Below are 17,565 nucleotides of genomic sequence, written 5' to 3' on the forward strand. Positions count from 1 at the left end.
TCTGGCTTTGGGATGAGGGCACACTTTGCCCTGATCAAGAGCCAAAGTCGTTCTTTTTCAGGGAAAGGATCATGGTCCATATTGACCTCTCTGGTTCCTGTGCAGGATTCTGTTGCATACCCTCCACGGTCTCTTCCATGTCTTTTCTACACAACTCCCAGATGTTCTGTGTCCTCTTGAGAGCATCACTGCTTCTGCCCACAGTGCAGCCCATCTCACCCTGTCACTGGTACTGGCCCAGGTCGCAGCAGGCACTCGGAAATGTGGCCTGGAAGTTCTCCTTTTTGATCTCCTTCTTGGCTGAGCAGAATGAACAAACATCCAGGCACCAAGTTTTGAGAAAGAGTGAATTCTAATACTACTTTTACAGTTTTTCTCATGATCCATGAGGATCCATGAGGCTAATAGACTTTGCTTCCTAGAGTATATTGGTGATGGTTGGTAGAGCTGGTCGATCCCATTCAAGAGACTGAGGAGGAAGCCTTCCACATTCAGGTGAAATTCAGAACTCAGTCACTGCCTAGAGACCAAATTCAACTTTTCAGTAGCAGAAAACAATCACAAACTACACATCTTGAATGCACACAGCCACCAAACTCAACTCAACAATAATTAACAAGAAGGGCAGGAGCAAATGAGCAGTTCTTGACAGAGCAGCTGGGAGATGGGCAAGACACAGAAACTGTCTCAGTCTTGAAGGTACATGCTTTGTAAATTGCAACGTGACTACAAAGAACTCATTACACATTACAAAGAACACACACATTTTATAAGGTTAAAGTACCGTTTCTAACTCCACAACTGCATATATGTGAATTTGGGTTGGCATGTGGATCCTGCTACCAACTCGCAGCCAAGACAGCTGACTCAGGCTTTTATTTTTTCCTAATCTTGGCTGGCCAGAGCCCAACTCTTCTCAGCCCTGGCACCACAGCACCTCACCCACCAGCCCAGGCTTCCGGACAGCGGGGATAAAACACGCCTGGAGAGTGTCAGCCCCACTGGTCTGCGGAGCTCCAGCCCTGCCTGCCCTTGTACTCCCGCGCCTTGGAGTCATGAGCCTCAGAGCAGACCCCCGCGCCTCCCGCTCCCGGCCCAGCCCCGGCCTGCTGCTCCTGGGGCTGCTGCTGCTGCCAGCTGTGGTCGCCAGCGTCATAGGTGAGAACAGAAGCCACACTGGGAGGGCCCCGGGGCGGCGGGGAGAGATGCCGGGAACACCCGGGGCTGGGGCGGAGTCCTTAGCTGCAGACGATACCGGGTGGCTGCGCGTTACTGAGCACCTATTAAGTGTGCAGGCTCTGTGCCAAGTGCTGCTCTGTGCAATGTTACTTATTTACGGAGGTAGGTATGGATTGTAGACGAGGAAATGAAGGCCAAATGCAGTGAGAAAGATCTCTAAGGAACGTTTGGCAGTTCTTGGAGTCACCCATCCCTACCCCACTCTCATGCACCCCCTCACCCATCCCCATTCCCCAGCTGATCCTGAAGAAGGAGATGGGGACCTGCAATGCATGTGTGTGAAGACCACCTCCCAAGTCCACTCCAAGCACATCGTGAGCCTGGAGGTGATCCGGGCGGGACTCCATTGCCCCATCTCCCAACTGATGTGAGTCCTCACACGTGCACAGCTTCTTCCCCCCATCCTCTGTTTCCTCTCCCCTTTCCTATGGCCGCTCCACACCCCACTCCACCCAGAGCCTAATCCCATGTTCAGAGCTATCCACTGACAGGCTCCTCTCTTCTCCTTTCCCTGGCAGAGCCACGCTGAAGAATGGGAGGAAAATTTGCCTGGACCCACAAGTCCCCACGTATAAGAGAATAGTCAGGAAACTTATAGAGAGTAAGCTACTAGCTGTCTAAATCTGCACATTTGCTATATAATGTGTTTTGGTTTTTTTCATTTTCAATCTAACTGTGGAAAAATCTAAAGTTTTTATTATCCTTCAAATTCTAAATAAAGAAAATAAATCAAGTTGTGGTTTATTCAAATATTTCTTAATAGAGCAAAGAAATCGTGTTAACACATCACAATTTCTTATAAGAAAAAACTCTCCAGAATTTTAAGCAAAGATATATTTTGAAAAAAGTTTGGTTTAATAAAAACTGGTTTTGTTTGGTGTTACATGTTGGCTGAGACATATTTTCATATTTACATGATTGCATTGCTTAACAGCTACTTATTTACATATTGATGTTATAATTAGCTTTGTCAATAAATATTAATAGCACTTAAGATTTACTAGGCTGCTTTAAAAAACAAATAAATCAGACGTTGCTCTTATTCCCTTAAGATTCTACCCCAGCATTACAAAATCAATAAAAATAAAACCAGAATCTCAACTACTTAATGGAAATATACTGATATTTTCCAGAGAAGGACATTAAAATAGTTTACTCTTTATTGGTCCTTAATGTTGCCATTTCACAAAAATGAAATGTTAAGAACAGTTCGTGTACCCATATTACTGCCTGTAATGAATGCTGCATTTGGCAAACCTACAGAATTGGTTCCTATCACATTCCATTAAATACCATGAGTGTTGCTCTAAACATGCAAATGTCTTGAATAGATTATTTTCCTCAGTATTCTCATGTTTAGTAAAGCCTCATGTTCAGTTAACCACTGTTCCATGAATGCCTTCCCATTAAAGATATTGAAATTACGTGTTAAACAGCTGTAGAAACCAGGACAGGTGCAAGATTGTATTAATATTTTCATTCATGCTTTAGGAAGACACTACTACTATACTCTGGGGAGAAAGGAAGTCATTGAAAGATGGATGTGTTAGGTATTGTTTCTATAATAAATTACCACAATCTCAATGGCTTAAACAACACAAACTTATTATCATACAGTTCTGGAAGTCCCAAGTTCAAACTGGGACTTACAAGCTAAACTCAAAGTGTCTTCAGAGCTGCATTCCTTCTGGAGGCTCTAGGGGAGAATCCATTTCCATGACTTTCTCAGCTTCTATGGGCCACATACGGCCTTCAGCTCATGGCCCCTTCCTCCATTTTCAAACCACATCACTACAACCTCTGCTTCTGTTGTTGTCTCCAATCCTTCTACTTCTTATACCCTGCCTAGCTCTTAAAAAGACTCTGGTGATTATATTGGGCCCACTTGAATAATCCAGGATAATATTCCCATCCTTAACACATCTTCAAAATATTTTTTGCCATATAAGGTAACGTTTTCACAGGTTCCAAGCACTACAACATTGAAATTTCAGGGAGAGTGTCACATTATTCAGCTTACCATAATGGGCAAGAAGGCAGAATCTAGTTGTGGCAGGAGAAAACTACAGAGCTAATGTAATTTCAACCTAATGTGGCAATGTTTGTGTGGAAGGGGAAACTAAACTGCTAAGAAAAAATGGAGAATGGTACAATTCAGTTTCCATGGAGGGTGGGGATCGGAAGAGGTTTTGACAAACTACTTAAATAGACACTGTTTATAGAGACTTCTGAATTACCACAGTATCATCTGAATTTCCACACCCACTTTGCCTGTTAGGTAATATTATTTGTATTATAGAGTTGAGATAACAATCTCAGACAAGTTAAGGAATCTCCCAAGGCCACAGTTTGTTACAGGCTGCTAAGCAGTTCAAACTCGCAACTCCCAGCTCTTGCGTTCACACTATGCTGCCTTTCACACAGGCCAGTAATATTTCAGCTAATTCTTCATAGAGGTAGTGTCCCATAAACCAGCTCTTGAAGGTGATGTAGGAATTTCCCAGGAGGCAAAGGGAAGAATGGGACTACTGCAAGATGAAAAATAAGTAGATAGACACAAGATCATTAAGTCCTCAGCACGTTTATTGTTCTGCTGAGTAGGAGTGTCTCTGCCGACAGTGAATTACGGTGTCCCAACTTGTTTTCATCCGTTTGGTGTTTTTCACCGTCAGGCCACCTTATGCACAGTCGTTTAAATTATCTGTTGAAAACACAGACACTTCCCTGCAGAAAACCTTCAAGATCAGAAGTCCTGAGCATGGCACCCAAAGTTGTGCCACACGCACTTCCCCTCTGTGTCTTACTTTCCTCATCTGTGAAATGGAGATTATAAATGTCTACTTCATAAACTACTGTGAGGACTGAACAGATAATGTATGCAGAAGACCTGGCATAGTTCCTCATACGTAGTCTGTGCTAACGATTAGCAACTATTAATTATTGTTATTACTCTCAATATTGCTCTCAATGTACCACGCTAGTCAGTTTGAAATGTTGAATAAGACATTTAACAGAGTGATTCTTGGTGATAAGTAGCAAAAAATGGTTGCAATAGCAATAAAATTTCCTCAAATCAAATGAACTTTGGGAGAGAAAGCATTGAAAATGAGGTGTAGGTGGTACTATATATATATATATTTTTTTTTTCTTCTTATTTTCTTTGTACTATCTGCCTCAAACAACACACTAAGTTGGAAGTAATAATTAGTAGATGTGACTCAAAGGGCCAAAGAACCAAAACAAAGTTTGCAAAGTCAATCTATGCTGCTGCCTCATAAATACTCCCTTCAGAATTACCTTGGCTAAAGAACACTTTCAAGCTGCCGCCTTTATCAGCAATGGTATCCAGAGAGGGACTTCCTGCCTGGAAATGTCCAAGTCAGGCCACAGTTTACTGTAGTTCCCTGCTGTGTTAAACATTTATGGAGTGATAAAGATTAAATGTACTGAAACTTTCTTTCTTTCTTTTTTTTTTTTTTTTTTTTTTTTTGCTGACTGAAGGCAGCCTGCAGAAAATGTTCACAAACTAGGCATTTACTGCATACTCACCAATCCTATCAACAAAACAAAACCACGAAAGAGTATTTTGCTCTTAGTTGTTCTGCATTTCTCTAATTTTTGTTTTTTTTCCCCTTCTAAGGCCTTTGTGGCAAGAACAGTTTCCTTTTCAATACCTAGAGCATTGAGGGTTTACTTGGTTTTAAAGATATATCCATATTTTATCTCATAAAAGACAGTGAATGCATGCTCATTATAGATATCATGGAAAATAGAGAGGAGATAAGGAGGAAACTTTAAAAACTAATTACACTCTACTCAAAAATGTTCCTTTCCTTTTTTAAAACATAGTCATTTGATATTGTTGGGGAGTGTGAGAGAGTTCCCCCACTCTACCCTTCTTTAGTTCTTATGGCTGGACTAATTATAAAATAATAAAATTGACACAAGACCAGATTAACAGGAGGAAAAAAAACAATTTAATATGTGCACATGTGAGAATCACAATATGACACTCAGATCATGAAATAAGGCTCAAAGAAGTGATCAAACCAGGCATCTTTTTATACTTTTTAGACAAAGAAACAATACATTTGTAAGAAATTGACAGGATAAAGAAACTTACTGCTCATTAGAAAGGAATCTAAGCAGGTTTGGGTATTCGTTAATGAGGAATTTAAACAAAGTTTGGGCTTGGGTAGTAAATTAATAAATTAGTAATGCTGTTCCAAGGTTCATTTATACACACTTTTTCAACTCTGGATTTTATTGCTCTTGTGCTAAGGTTGCTTCTGTCAGTCCTTCAGGAGCTGGGAGGGAACTTATGAAGATTTATTTCTGCTTTGGGAGACAGAGGAGAATCAGAGAGTTCTTTGTGCTTTTGCTACTTCTCAGGTGATTTTAGTTCAAAATAATCAATATGCCATTGTGAGATATTTTGGGGCAGTCTGCCCTAGGCCCCCACAATATGGTTACCAGATGAACTGTTAATTTTCAATAAAATACCATTGTGCACAATCATAAAGAAAACACTTAGTAATGACTTCATTGCATTAACACTATTTAAAGAGCATTCCTTGTCCCAATTTTGGGTAATAGAATAAGTTTTCACTTAGCCAAAGAAAGGATGTGGAGCCCATTTGATCTAGCATTCACTTGTATATTTTTGTTTTGTTTTGTTTTTCAAGTAACCTAGATCTTAAGACCACATTTCTAGTAATTATGCAAAAAGGATTCTTCTATTTTTTTCTATTTTTTTCAATTTTTTTTCAGTTATGGTTGATAGTCCATATTATTTTATATAAGCTTCAGGTATACAGTATAGTGCTTAGACATTTAATAATTTATGCAGTGGTCCTCCAATTAGTCTAGTACTGACCTGGCACTATACATAGTTGTTGCAATATTATTGACTATATTCTCTACACTGTTCTTTACATCTCTGTGATTATTTTGTAACTACCAATTTGTATTTCTTAATCCGTTCACCTTTTTCACCCAGCTCCCACCCCTACCCACTCCGGCAACCATCAGTCAGTTCTCTGTAACTATGAGTCTGTTTCTGTTTTATTTGTTCATTTATTTTTTTCTTTACATTCCACATAGAGGTGAAGTCATATGGTATTTGTCTTTCTCGGTCTGACTTATTTCACTTAGCATAATACCCTCTAGATCCATCCATGTTTTTGCAAATGGCCAGATTTCATTCTTTCTTATGGCCTAGCAATATCCCATTGTATATATGTACCTCATCTTCTTTGTCCAATTGTCTATTGATGGACACTTTAGTTGTTTCCATATCTTAGCTATTGTAAATAGTGCTGCAGTGAACATCGAGGTAAATTTATCTTTTTGAATTAGTGTTTTGGAGTTCTTTGGATAAGTACCCAGGAATGGAATTGCTAGGTCATAAGGTAGCTCTATTTTTCAGTTTTTGAGGAACCTCCAAACTGTTCTCCATAATGACCACACCAGTTTGCAATCCCACCAATAGTGCACAAGGGTTTCCTTTTCTCCACATCACCACCATCACTTGTTTTTTGTTGATTTATTGATGATAGCCGTTTTGACAGGTGTGAGATAATATCTCATTTTTATTTGCATTTATCTGATGATTAGTGATGCTGAGCGTCTTTTAATATGTCTATTAGTCATCTGTATGTCCTCTTTGGAGAAACGTCTATTCAGGTCCTCTGCCCATTTTTTAATTGCATTTTTTTTTTTTTTTGGTGTTGAATTGTATAAGTTCTTTATTAATTGTGGATATTAACCCCCTATCAGGTGTATCATTGGGGAATATTTTCTGCCATTCAGTAGGATATCTTTTCATTTTGTTGGTGGTTTCCTTTGCTGTTCAGAAACTTCTTAGTTTGATATAGTTCCATTTGTTTATTTTTTCTTTTGTTTCTCTTGCCCGAGGAGATATAGCAGAAAAAATATTACTAAGAGCAATGTTAGAGAGTTCAATGCCTATGTTTTCTTCCAGTTTTATAGTCTCACATTTAAGATTTTAAACCATTTTGACTATATTCTTTATATGATGTAAGACGGTAGTCCAGTTTCAGTTTTTTGCATGTATCTGTCCAGTTTTCCCAACACCATTTGTTGAATAGATTGTCTTTACCCCACTGTATATTCTTGCCTCCTTTGTGACAGATTAAATGGCCATATAGGTGTGGGTCTATTTCTGGGCTCTCTGTGTTGGTCCATTGATCTATGTGTCTGTTTCTACAGCAGACACATGATGTTTTGATTACTACAACCTTGTAATATAGTTTGTATCAGGTAGCATGATGCCTCCAATTTTGTTCTTCCTCAAGACTGCTTTGGCTATATAGGGTCTCTTGTGGTTCCATATAAATTTTAGGATTATTTATTCTAGTTCTGTGAAAAATGTCATTGATATTTTGAAATGGATTGCACAGAATGTATAGATCAAATCATCAATTTGGAAGACAAGTTAGCAGAAAACTGGCCTTGAACTACCTGGTAGGAGCTACAAAGTATCTGCAATTGGTCGTTGCCTGTGCTGGATCTAGAGGTGCATGGGAGAGGCCACATTCTTAACCGAGGCTGGCTGCTACCAGTACCAGGCCTGGGGTAGCTCTGCTTTAAGCCCAGGGCACTCCAAGGTTTGCTACCTTCTGCCAGCTGCCAGTAAGGCTCAGCCACTGATAAAGCCTAGTACGGTATGTCAGCTGGGTTCTCAGGGAGTCACCAGGGTGGGGCAAGTGGTGTTGACCAGGTTAATGCAGATTCTGTTTTGGTGCCATTGCTGAGCCTAGAGCTACTCAATGAAAGGCTCAGAGCACATTGAGACCAGCCACCATCCGCCTGGGACTGGCTGACCCCCCCCGCAGAGTTGTCCAAGAAAGATCCAAGTTGTCCAAGTTGTATCAAAGGCCAGGGCTTTGATACTGTGAAAGTGCCTCTGGTGGTGTGTGAATTGAGGCCAGCTGTTTGCTGCTGAAAGAGCCTCCTGCAGTGGGCAGACGCGGAGCTGGTTGCAGGTATGGAAAGTGCCACCAGCAGTGCATGAGTTGAGTGGGGCGGTGTCCCAAGGAGTTACTAGGGTGGGGTGAGAGTAGTTCACCAGGTCAATGCAGATTCAGATTTGACCATGTGAGGTGAAGGCTCAATTCAGAAAAGATAGAGTCTGCCTACTGCACAGTATGAGGGTTCTATACAAAGAAAATGGTGACTGTGTCTTCTGTTTTTGCCCTGAAGCCACACAACTCAGTCTTTCCCTCTATGCCTCTGGTGCCTCTAGAGTCACCTTCCCTTCACTGAAGCCCAGGGTGAGTAAGTCTGTGTGGAGACCCTTTAAGAGGATGCCTGGGTTTTCAGCAGGCTTTCTGTCTCACCCAGATGGTTGGAATCCCTACAGCTTTTTACAACTAGATGTTGTGGGGGCTCCTCTTCTCAGCACCGGTGGTAGTCTGGGCTGGGCAGCAGGGTGTGGGGGGAACCTCTGCAGCTGAGCTGTCGTTTCCAATTCTCAACAGGCACCTACAGGTGTCTCACTTACACATATACATGTACTATGTATGCATACAGTCACTGTGTGTTTATTTGTGTATGAATATATACTCGTATATAGGTACACATGCATTTACATGCACACACCCCTAAAATAAGTTCACAATATAGTACTTATACTTGCTTTTTACAATGTGTTCTGATATTTTATGTTCTATAGTATCCTACTTTATCCACTTTTTAAAAAATGTTAGCCACAAGCCTATGATCCATTATAACCCATTGATGGATCACTACTTGTAGTTTGAAAACATTGCTCTAGTTCTTTGACTAAAGTGTCAAATGTTAACATTCTATGTTGAAGTCCACACCCCAATTAGTGCTTCCCAAGATACTTAGGAAGTCAGTAGGGCAGTATGTTCAGGACCAGCAGGATAGTTATATCTCTTAACTGTGGTCCACCTTCAATCTCAATCTCCAGGTCCAACCTGGGATTGGAGCCTTTGTGTAATACCAAGTAGGATGTGGTCTGGATTGTTGAAATTCTGCACCCTTTACAGCTGGGGGCTCTTACTTATACTCAGTGCCGATTCTGCTTCAACCATGCACATCCCAGTTTGAGGTCTTACGCAAACAGAATTGAGGATAGAAAATATATTGCTTTCTAGGAGGGCTTAGAGAAAACAAACACACTCAATGAATTTAATTCGTGGTTTTATACTTATTCCTTCTTCCATGGTAGCTCTTTTCCTTATCCCTGTAGTTGTTGGCCTAGGCCCAGTGGATTTTTGAATAAGTCTTGGGTTACATCTCAATTTTGACTCTTTGTGACCCCAAGTCTCCACAGTTTCCTCATCTGACAAACAAGGACAGTACTGTCCAACTCACAGGGCTCTAGACAGGAGTAAATTTCACACATAATAGGACCCAGCATGGGTCTGACTCAGAGTTAAAACTGAATAAATAAAAGTTACTTTTCTTCCCATTCTTTGGTGTTTTACCCCCAGAGCACATATAATTTATACACAGCAATGGCCACAATCCTTGAGTTAACAAGCAAGACATTAAGAAGACAACCAACAAGCCAGAATATCCCCCTGCGAAGAACCACAACCCAAAGCTCTGGGTGCTGATAACCACTGAAGAAAAAAGTTTAACATGATAGACACAGACTGTATTTTCCATTCATGGTAACAACTAAAAGAAAGTTAAATAACAAAACCACAATGTTTATCAACCAGTATATGTATAAGATTTTAAAATATACAGGACATCTGGTGATTGGGAGCCTGGCTTCACTGTCTATCTAGTAAAGACAACAAGAAAAACAAATAAACTTTGGGTGTAATCTTGTCAAATATTTATTTCTTTGCTGAGGCAGACACAATATGGGGATTATGTTATTAGTAGCCATCCTTGTGGTGAGAGGTAGTAAAAGTTGAAAGCAGAGCAGTCATCAAGCAGAATTGGAATAAACAACTCTTACTTACCAGCTGTGTTGGTGATTCAGTCTTCATTTTCCAGTAATTCTAGGGATGATAATAGAATCTATTTGGGAAACAGCAATAAAGCAATTTATACATATCTTCACAGAATAATGATTGAGTTGACCTGTAATTATTTGTTTGTCTGTTTTCCTCCTTTAGATCAGGGAATAAAGGTCATGCCTATTAACCTCTCTTCATTTCCACTTCCAGAAAAATGCCTGACAGAGTAGGTGCTAAATAAATGTTTGTCAAATATAAACTATATGGAAGGAAATAATAATGCAGTTAGCACTATGATATAATTAGGTGCTGGATAAGGCACCTAGCTAACAGAAAGTAGATTAAAGACTGTTTCCCCAATTCCTAACCTTGTTAGTCTGAGAGATTGCACATTATAACACACTCATGCCATTTGCCCCATCAGTAATTTGTATGATATTTTAGTTAGAGTCACATCTGTAATTATTAAGGAATCTGCTAAGTTTTTCTCATCTATCAATTAACCCCTTCAATCACACACAGCTGCTATACTATGTGCTCATTAAATGTTATGTGATTGCAGATATTCACATTCAATGTAAAACATACACATATGTAAAATACATACAACCAAACCATCCTTTCTCCATTTTCACCACAATTCTCACAATATCTAATTGGATCTCATATTTCTTTAATGTCCTCAACCACTTTAGAAATGCCAACCAAGGGACTACTGTAGCTCAGTCACACACTTGCAAAGCCACCCCTTTGAAATAAATATTCAGAATTCTCTGCCTCCAAGTTTACCTGAGTACAAGGACAAAGCCTGGAAGGAAAAAATATAAACAAAAATATTACTGGCTAAAATAATGGGGGGGGGAATGAACATTGGGAAATACCATTTACTTTATGCTCAATATGAAGCTTTTATGATTATTCATACTTTTCTTAGTTGAAATCTGTAACTTTATGCTGTGCATGCTATTTTCTTCTGCATTTTACACATTCATTTTTCAACTTCCTAAATTTTGTTTCCATAATATCATAATGTCATAATGATGCTTTCATCTCCAAAACAAATTTCTCATGTGATTATTTCTAAGAAAAGTTTTTTTCACTTCCTTATTCTTTTGCAATTTTAGCAATCCTGAATTTCTTCTTGTTACACTATATGATCATGGTGTCATTTGTTTAATGAGTACTGATTCCAGAAAATTCAGGAAACAATTTTAAGAAAATAGAGATGAAGAGCCATTTATAAAAATATTTTTAAAACCAGAAACTTAAAAAAAAAACTGCCAAAAGCTAATATATCAAATGGTTCTCAGCATTAAGTGAATAATTTCAAATATTTGTAGGCTGATTATATCATCAGATTATCATGTCAGAAACAGAAAAATGAGCAATCTAGCATTGCAGAAGAAAGTAGACAGGCGAAAAGTAGAATTTTATGTTAGAACTTGGACTTTATCCAACTTTACATCTTCTAGTGCACCTATCATTTTGCCCTATACACATAAATGAATTGTAAAAATGCATGGGATAAATAGCTACTATGCACTCACTTCCTGCCCAGACCTTGTACCTTTAATTAGCTGGACCCTCCCATCTACCATAAGGCAGATGGTCCATTAAGGCCAAACATACTCCAGTTCCATTTGTTGCAGTCAACCAGACCTCCCTTGTTTGATTTCTGACATTCCTCCCATTGTATTCTAGACCTGGGCAGCTCAGGCCCTCTGACTTTGAATATATTTCCTCCTTGTGTTCTTTGGTCTTGCTGACAGATCTTGGACTTAGAACTTTCTAGTAACTTTGGTTCAGACTCACTTCTCTGGCAGCCCCGGGTAGGACAGTCTTCCCCAGATCTTACACTACAATTAAAATGCTGGCTCATCTGGATTCACCTATGTCTGCTGAGAGGTTTCACACAGATGCTGAGTGGTCAAAATAGGCTAAAGAAAGTAAGGATATTTTAGGCTGTTGCAATCCTTCAAGGACAGTTTCTTGAGGTCCTGACTTCAGGACACATTGGTTACAGGAAACAGTGGCCTGAAACAATTTGTCCATATTTTATTTCAACAAATAGTTGTTGAATGCTTGGTATGAACCAGACTCATATTAGAGATGGGGAAATGCAAAGGGAAATGAGATATCTTATCTTCCAGAGTACATAATCCAACATGGGAATGTGTAAACCAATGATGTCCATAATGTGACCTGTATCCAAGGTCCAAGGTAACCCCTGGGATGGAGTTATGAGCTTTCTGATGGAGGTGGCATTTGAAGGGGTTCCTGGATGATAAGCAGGAGCCTCTGGTGACTGGGCCATGCCTGACCTCCTGCTCTATCTCTCTGCACTCCTTGCCTTGATGTGAAACCCCAGGTTCAAAATAATAAACTACTTACTTTTGTTCTCAGGTCATACCACACTGCTTCCAGTGTCCATGGCTTGGCTCATTTGGTCCTCTTTTCCTGGAATGCGTCCCCTACCAACTCACTTTAGGTCTCACCCTCCTCTGGGACGTTTTCTCTGATAGCTCCGACCCTTCCAAGAAAGGAAGTCAGATGCTCGCTTCCTCAGAGTGCCTACAAAGCTCTACACATCGCTGAATTTCATGGACCTCCAGACAACTCCGTATGTTTCTGTCCTACCCCCATAAACGGTGAATTCAGTAGTGACAGAGTCTATCTCTTCACTCTTCGTAGCCTAATTTACAACCTAACTTAGCTCCCAGCTTATAAGTGATAGATAAACGTTGAAGGGATGAATGGATAGAGGGATTAAAACTAGAGTATATAGAGCAGCTTGTGTTTGAAAGTTATCTCTAGCAGAAGTTTGAAAGATGGATGGTGTTAAATAAGACTGTTCAGTTGGCAAAAGCCAGATATCCAATTTAAATAGGAGAGAGAGAGAGAGAGAGAGAGAGAGAGAGAGAGAGAGAGAGAGAGAGAGATCTGTTGGTCTACATAACTTAAAAGCCCATGAATAAATCAGAGCCAACTGGAGGACATACGTGCCCGAACAAGGTCCTTATTAATTTGTCCCATTTTATTTGCTTTCCTCTGGGCCAACTTCATTCTCAGGCAGGCTCTCCATAAGCCCCATTTTACTAGTTTAGCAAAAACCAAGAAGAATTAAGAATCTTCTCTTCAATTGTTTCAACAAAAACTCTAGGAACTGTTTCTCATTTTACCAGGCTTAGGTCTCTTGCCCATCTCTGAATCAATCAGCAGGGTTGGGGGGTGGGCCTCTATAGGAAGGAAGTGAGAAATGGGTCATCCCACCTGAACCCCATGGACTGAATGCAGGTAAATCTAGAAGAAAGGGAAAGAGGAGCCAGACAGGCAGTCTCTGGGGAGACTTGAATAGAAAGGTTGACCCTGTTCCTGGTACACACTCATGTACATGGCCTGTAGGGGTGGATTGATCTAGGAATTTCATGTCATGTTCAGACATCTTCACTCTTCTCCCTGCAGAGCCAGTCATTAGATAATTTTAGGGACACAGAAATGGAAATTGTGTGGAATAAGTTATTAAGGCAAGCTAGGGGTAGAACAGAGTTCCACTGCCCATTCTTGCCTGCCAGTCAGCATGGTTCATCCTCAGGATGGAGCAGAGTCTTAGTCTAACCCCCACTTAAAAAAAAAAAAAAAAAAAAAAAAAAGAGCAGAGCCATCAACCTGCCATGCTGGCAGATTTATTTGGGGAAATGTTCCCAAGGTACAGGACTGAGCAACTGGAAGAGTGAAATAGGAAAAGAGGCAACTGGGGTTTAATCCTACTGGGGACCCTCTGAGAAGTCATGTAGACAATCTACCTAAAACATGAAAGAGGAGGAAACTTTTATTGACTGCCTCTTGTTCCTTTTTGGATGAGAGATTTGTCATGGAAGTTACAGAGAACTTTGGGGGCATAAAGACACCTGATACAGCTGAGGTGAGGAGCTATAACTTCACCCCAGCTTACAGTTTGTGGCTGCAGCAATGACACGGGTAAAGCAGTGGACCTGGATTTTACTAAATGTCAATTCTGAGAGATTCATAATGAGTACAGGGCAAAAGGAATTTAACCACCAAAGCTTCCATTTTAAAGATTCAGCCATTTCTTAGAGTCACTGTTTGCATGGTTTAAAGATTGTGCATAAAAACCTGGCATTCAACTCTTGCAAAAGTAATTGGATTGGAGAGACACTTACTCAAACAAGAGAATGAAATTGTTTATTGTACTAGACTACAGCATTCCTGTTCTTATAAATATTTCTACATTTTTGGTTGATGGAGAGCTCATGGATTCAAATGACATGTTTAGGAGAAAATAAGAACAACTGAAAAGAAAAATTTCCTGTTTACTTCATTTCCAAAAACAATAAGTTTGACTAAGCTATTCCCAGGCATCATAGTCTTTACAATCTACAAATGTTGGCTGCTTCTTGGCACGCTTCATTTGCTTCACTTTCTTTGCAGCTCCTATAGATAAACTGGAGTTCTAATTTCCCTGAATACTCTTATTTACATCAGCTATTATTTGGATCTTGACACCATTACAGCAAACCCTTTGTTTTTCTTTAGTTCCAAGAAATAGATGAGAGATTTAGACATAATGATTAATGCTGAAGACAAACTATTTAAGTCTATGAAACATGATGAAGTATCTAAACTGGGGCAGCAGATACATAGGATTTTCATATTTGAGCAAATATGAACTCAACAAAAATTAAATTACCTTTCAAGGAAGCTACCAGATAAAGCATTCATGTCCACTGATTTTATTTTGATGTACGTTAAATTGATTGAGAAAGAGAAACTATTTTTAAAACAAACTTTTTAGATTGAAATGATTTTAAATTCACAAAAGTTGCAAAGATAGTACAATTTCTGTGTACCCTTCACCGAGTTCCCCATTGTGAACACTACATTACTATGGTACATTTGCCAATGCAAAGAAAGCAACAATGCTATATTACTAGTAACAAAACTCCAGAGTTCATTTTTATTTCATCAGTTTTTAAACTTTCTTTCCTCTTTCTGTTTCAGGATGCAATCCAAGTTACTACATTGCAGTTAGTTGTTATGTCTCCATACTTTCCTCTGAACTACAAGTTTCTTAGTCTTTATTTTTCATGACCTTGACAGTTTTGAAGAATACTAGTCAGCTACTTAATATTCCTCAGTTTAGGTCTGAAGAATTTTGTTTTCATGGTTAGACTGGGCTTATAGACTTTTGGAAATGTTACCAAAGAGGTGATATGTCCTTCTCATCACATCATATTAGGGGTTACATGATATCCACTTGACATCACATTGATGTTTTATCTTCATCATTTAAAGGAATAAATGTTTACAGATTTCTCTGTGGTAGAGTAACTACTACTCAAAATTGGACACGTTAAGAAAATATAACAAGCTACATTAATGCCAGAGGAAAGAGTTGTGCTGTTAGTGAAACACAATAATGGAGATGTACAAGGTCTGACAATTAAGTTTGAGAACTTGCCGCTGTGCGCTTACATTGGCAACACTGTACAAACAGTTCAGTAAGGTTTCATAACCTTGGTATATCAGTGTCTCACAGCTGTGTTCATGTCAACATGTGGTGGTGTCTTGCTGAATGGCATTCATTATTGTTGTTTTGTGTTTTTGTGTGCTGTCGTGAGAATGTCTGAGCTTGAATTAGAGCAGCGAACAAACATTAAATTTCTTGTTAAACTTGGTAAGAGTGGAAGTGAAATCAGGGACATGTTAGTCCAAGTTTATGGGGATAATGCCATGAAGAAAACGGTGGTGTATAAATGGATTTTCTGAGGGGAGAGAGCGTGTCACTGATGAAGAGAGGTCAGGTGGCCCAGTAATGAGCAGAATTGACGAAAACATTGCAAAACTTTGCCAAATTGTGCATCAAAATCATTGGCTGACTGTGAGAAGCATAGCAGACTAAGTAAACCTTGATAGAGAAACAGGAAAATTTTAACTGAAAATCTTGGCATGAGAAAGGTGTGTACAAAAATGGTGCCGAAGGACCTCATGGATGAACAAAAGCAAAAGAAAGTCGAAGTTTCCCAAGACCTTTTGGAGAGGCAAGATGAATATTTTGGGCCATGTTATCACTGGTGATGAGACATGGGTGTACCAATATGACCCTGAAATAAAGTATCAAAGTGCACAATGAAAGTCAGCCCATTCTGCATGACCAAGAAATTTCCATCAGTCACAATCAAGAGTCGAAACGATGTTGCTAAACTTTTTTGACATCAGAGGGATTATTCATTATGAATTTGTACCAACTGGACAGTTAACCAAGTTTACTATTTGGAAGTGCTGAAAAGGCTGCATGGAAAAGTTAGACGACCTGAACATTTTGCCAACAATTCATGGCTCTTGCATCACGACAATGCACCAGCTCACATGGCACTGTCTGTGAGGGAGTGTTTAGACAGTAAACAAATAGCTGTATTGGAACACTCTTCCTATTCACCTGATCTGGCCCACAGTAACTTATTTCTTTACCAGAAGACAAAGGAAATATTGAAAGGAAGACATTTTGATGACATTCAGGACATCAGGGTAATATGATGACAGCTCTGATTGCCAATCCAGAAAGAGTTCCAAAATTGCTTTGAAGGGTGGACTAGGCACTGGCATCAGTGCATAGCTTCTCAAGGGGAGTACTTCAAAGGTGACCATAGTGATATTCAGCAATGAGGTATGTAGCACTTTGTCTAGGATGAGTTCATGAACTTAATTGTCAGAACTGGTATGACTGTTTTGCTGTGTTTGCATTTTAGAATAAGTAAACTTGAACCATTCAACTAAGGGAATAAAAAACAGATTTTTAAAAATCATTCCTATGGAAGTTCTTAACTGGATATCACAGAGCGTTTTTATTGTAGCATAATAGTTAAAAGCCATTCTCTCTGGGTTTAAGAACCAGACTCAGAATACTGTGAACTTAGAGAAGTTACTTAACCTTCATTTCTAATGAACTACCATGAGTTACTTAACCTCTCTGCACCTCAGTTTCTTTATCTGTAACCTTAAAGTCCCATAAAGATAACAGTATCTACTTCACAAGGATATTTGAAAGATTAAATGAGTCAATGTTTGTAAAACTCTTAGAATATCATCTGGAATTTAGCACAAAACAAATGTGCTGCACCTTGGGGTGTGTGCAGAAGTTAAGTAACTTGCTCATGGTCTGTGGAAGTAAATAAAGGAAGTGGCCTGTTTCATATTTATGCAGAATCCTGTTAGCTGTTTATAATTTGTCAGCTACTATGTTTGTTGAAGAAAAACCACAAATTTTCAGTGACCTGTTTAAGTTTGTTCCATAAACAATAGTTAGAGATTAGAAAAAACAAAAACAAAAACAAAACCTCTGCAT

At 39.3% G+C, this 17,565-nt stretch overlaps 1 protein-coding gene across 1 annotated transcript; it reads left to right on the plus strand.

Annotated features, from left to right (window-relative positions):
- The first annotated feature begins 914 nt into the window (after window positions 1-914).
- Window positions 915-1,972, plus strand: LOC109439811 (platelet factor 4-like). The gene is made up of 3 exons (XM_019720043.3): window positions 915-1,158; window positions 1,477-1,606; window positions 1,758-1,972. The coding sequence occupies exons 1-3, from the start codon at window positions 1,056-1,058 to the stop codon at window positions 1,858-1,860; spliced, it is 336 nt and encodes a 111-aa protein (XP_019575602.2). The 5' UTR covers window positions 915-1,055; the 3' UTR covers window positions 1,861-1,972.
- Window positions 1,973-17,565: the final 15,593 nt, after the last annotated feature.

This window comes from Rhinolophus sinicus, chromosome 1 (genome assembly GCF_057876585.1).
Source record: "Rhinolophus sinicus isolate RSI-liver-muscle chromosome 1, RSI-T2T, whole genome shotgun sequence".
Lineage (NCBI taxonomy): Eukaryota > Metazoa > Chordata > Mammalia > Chiroptera > Rhinolophidae > Rhinolophus > Rhinolophus sinicus.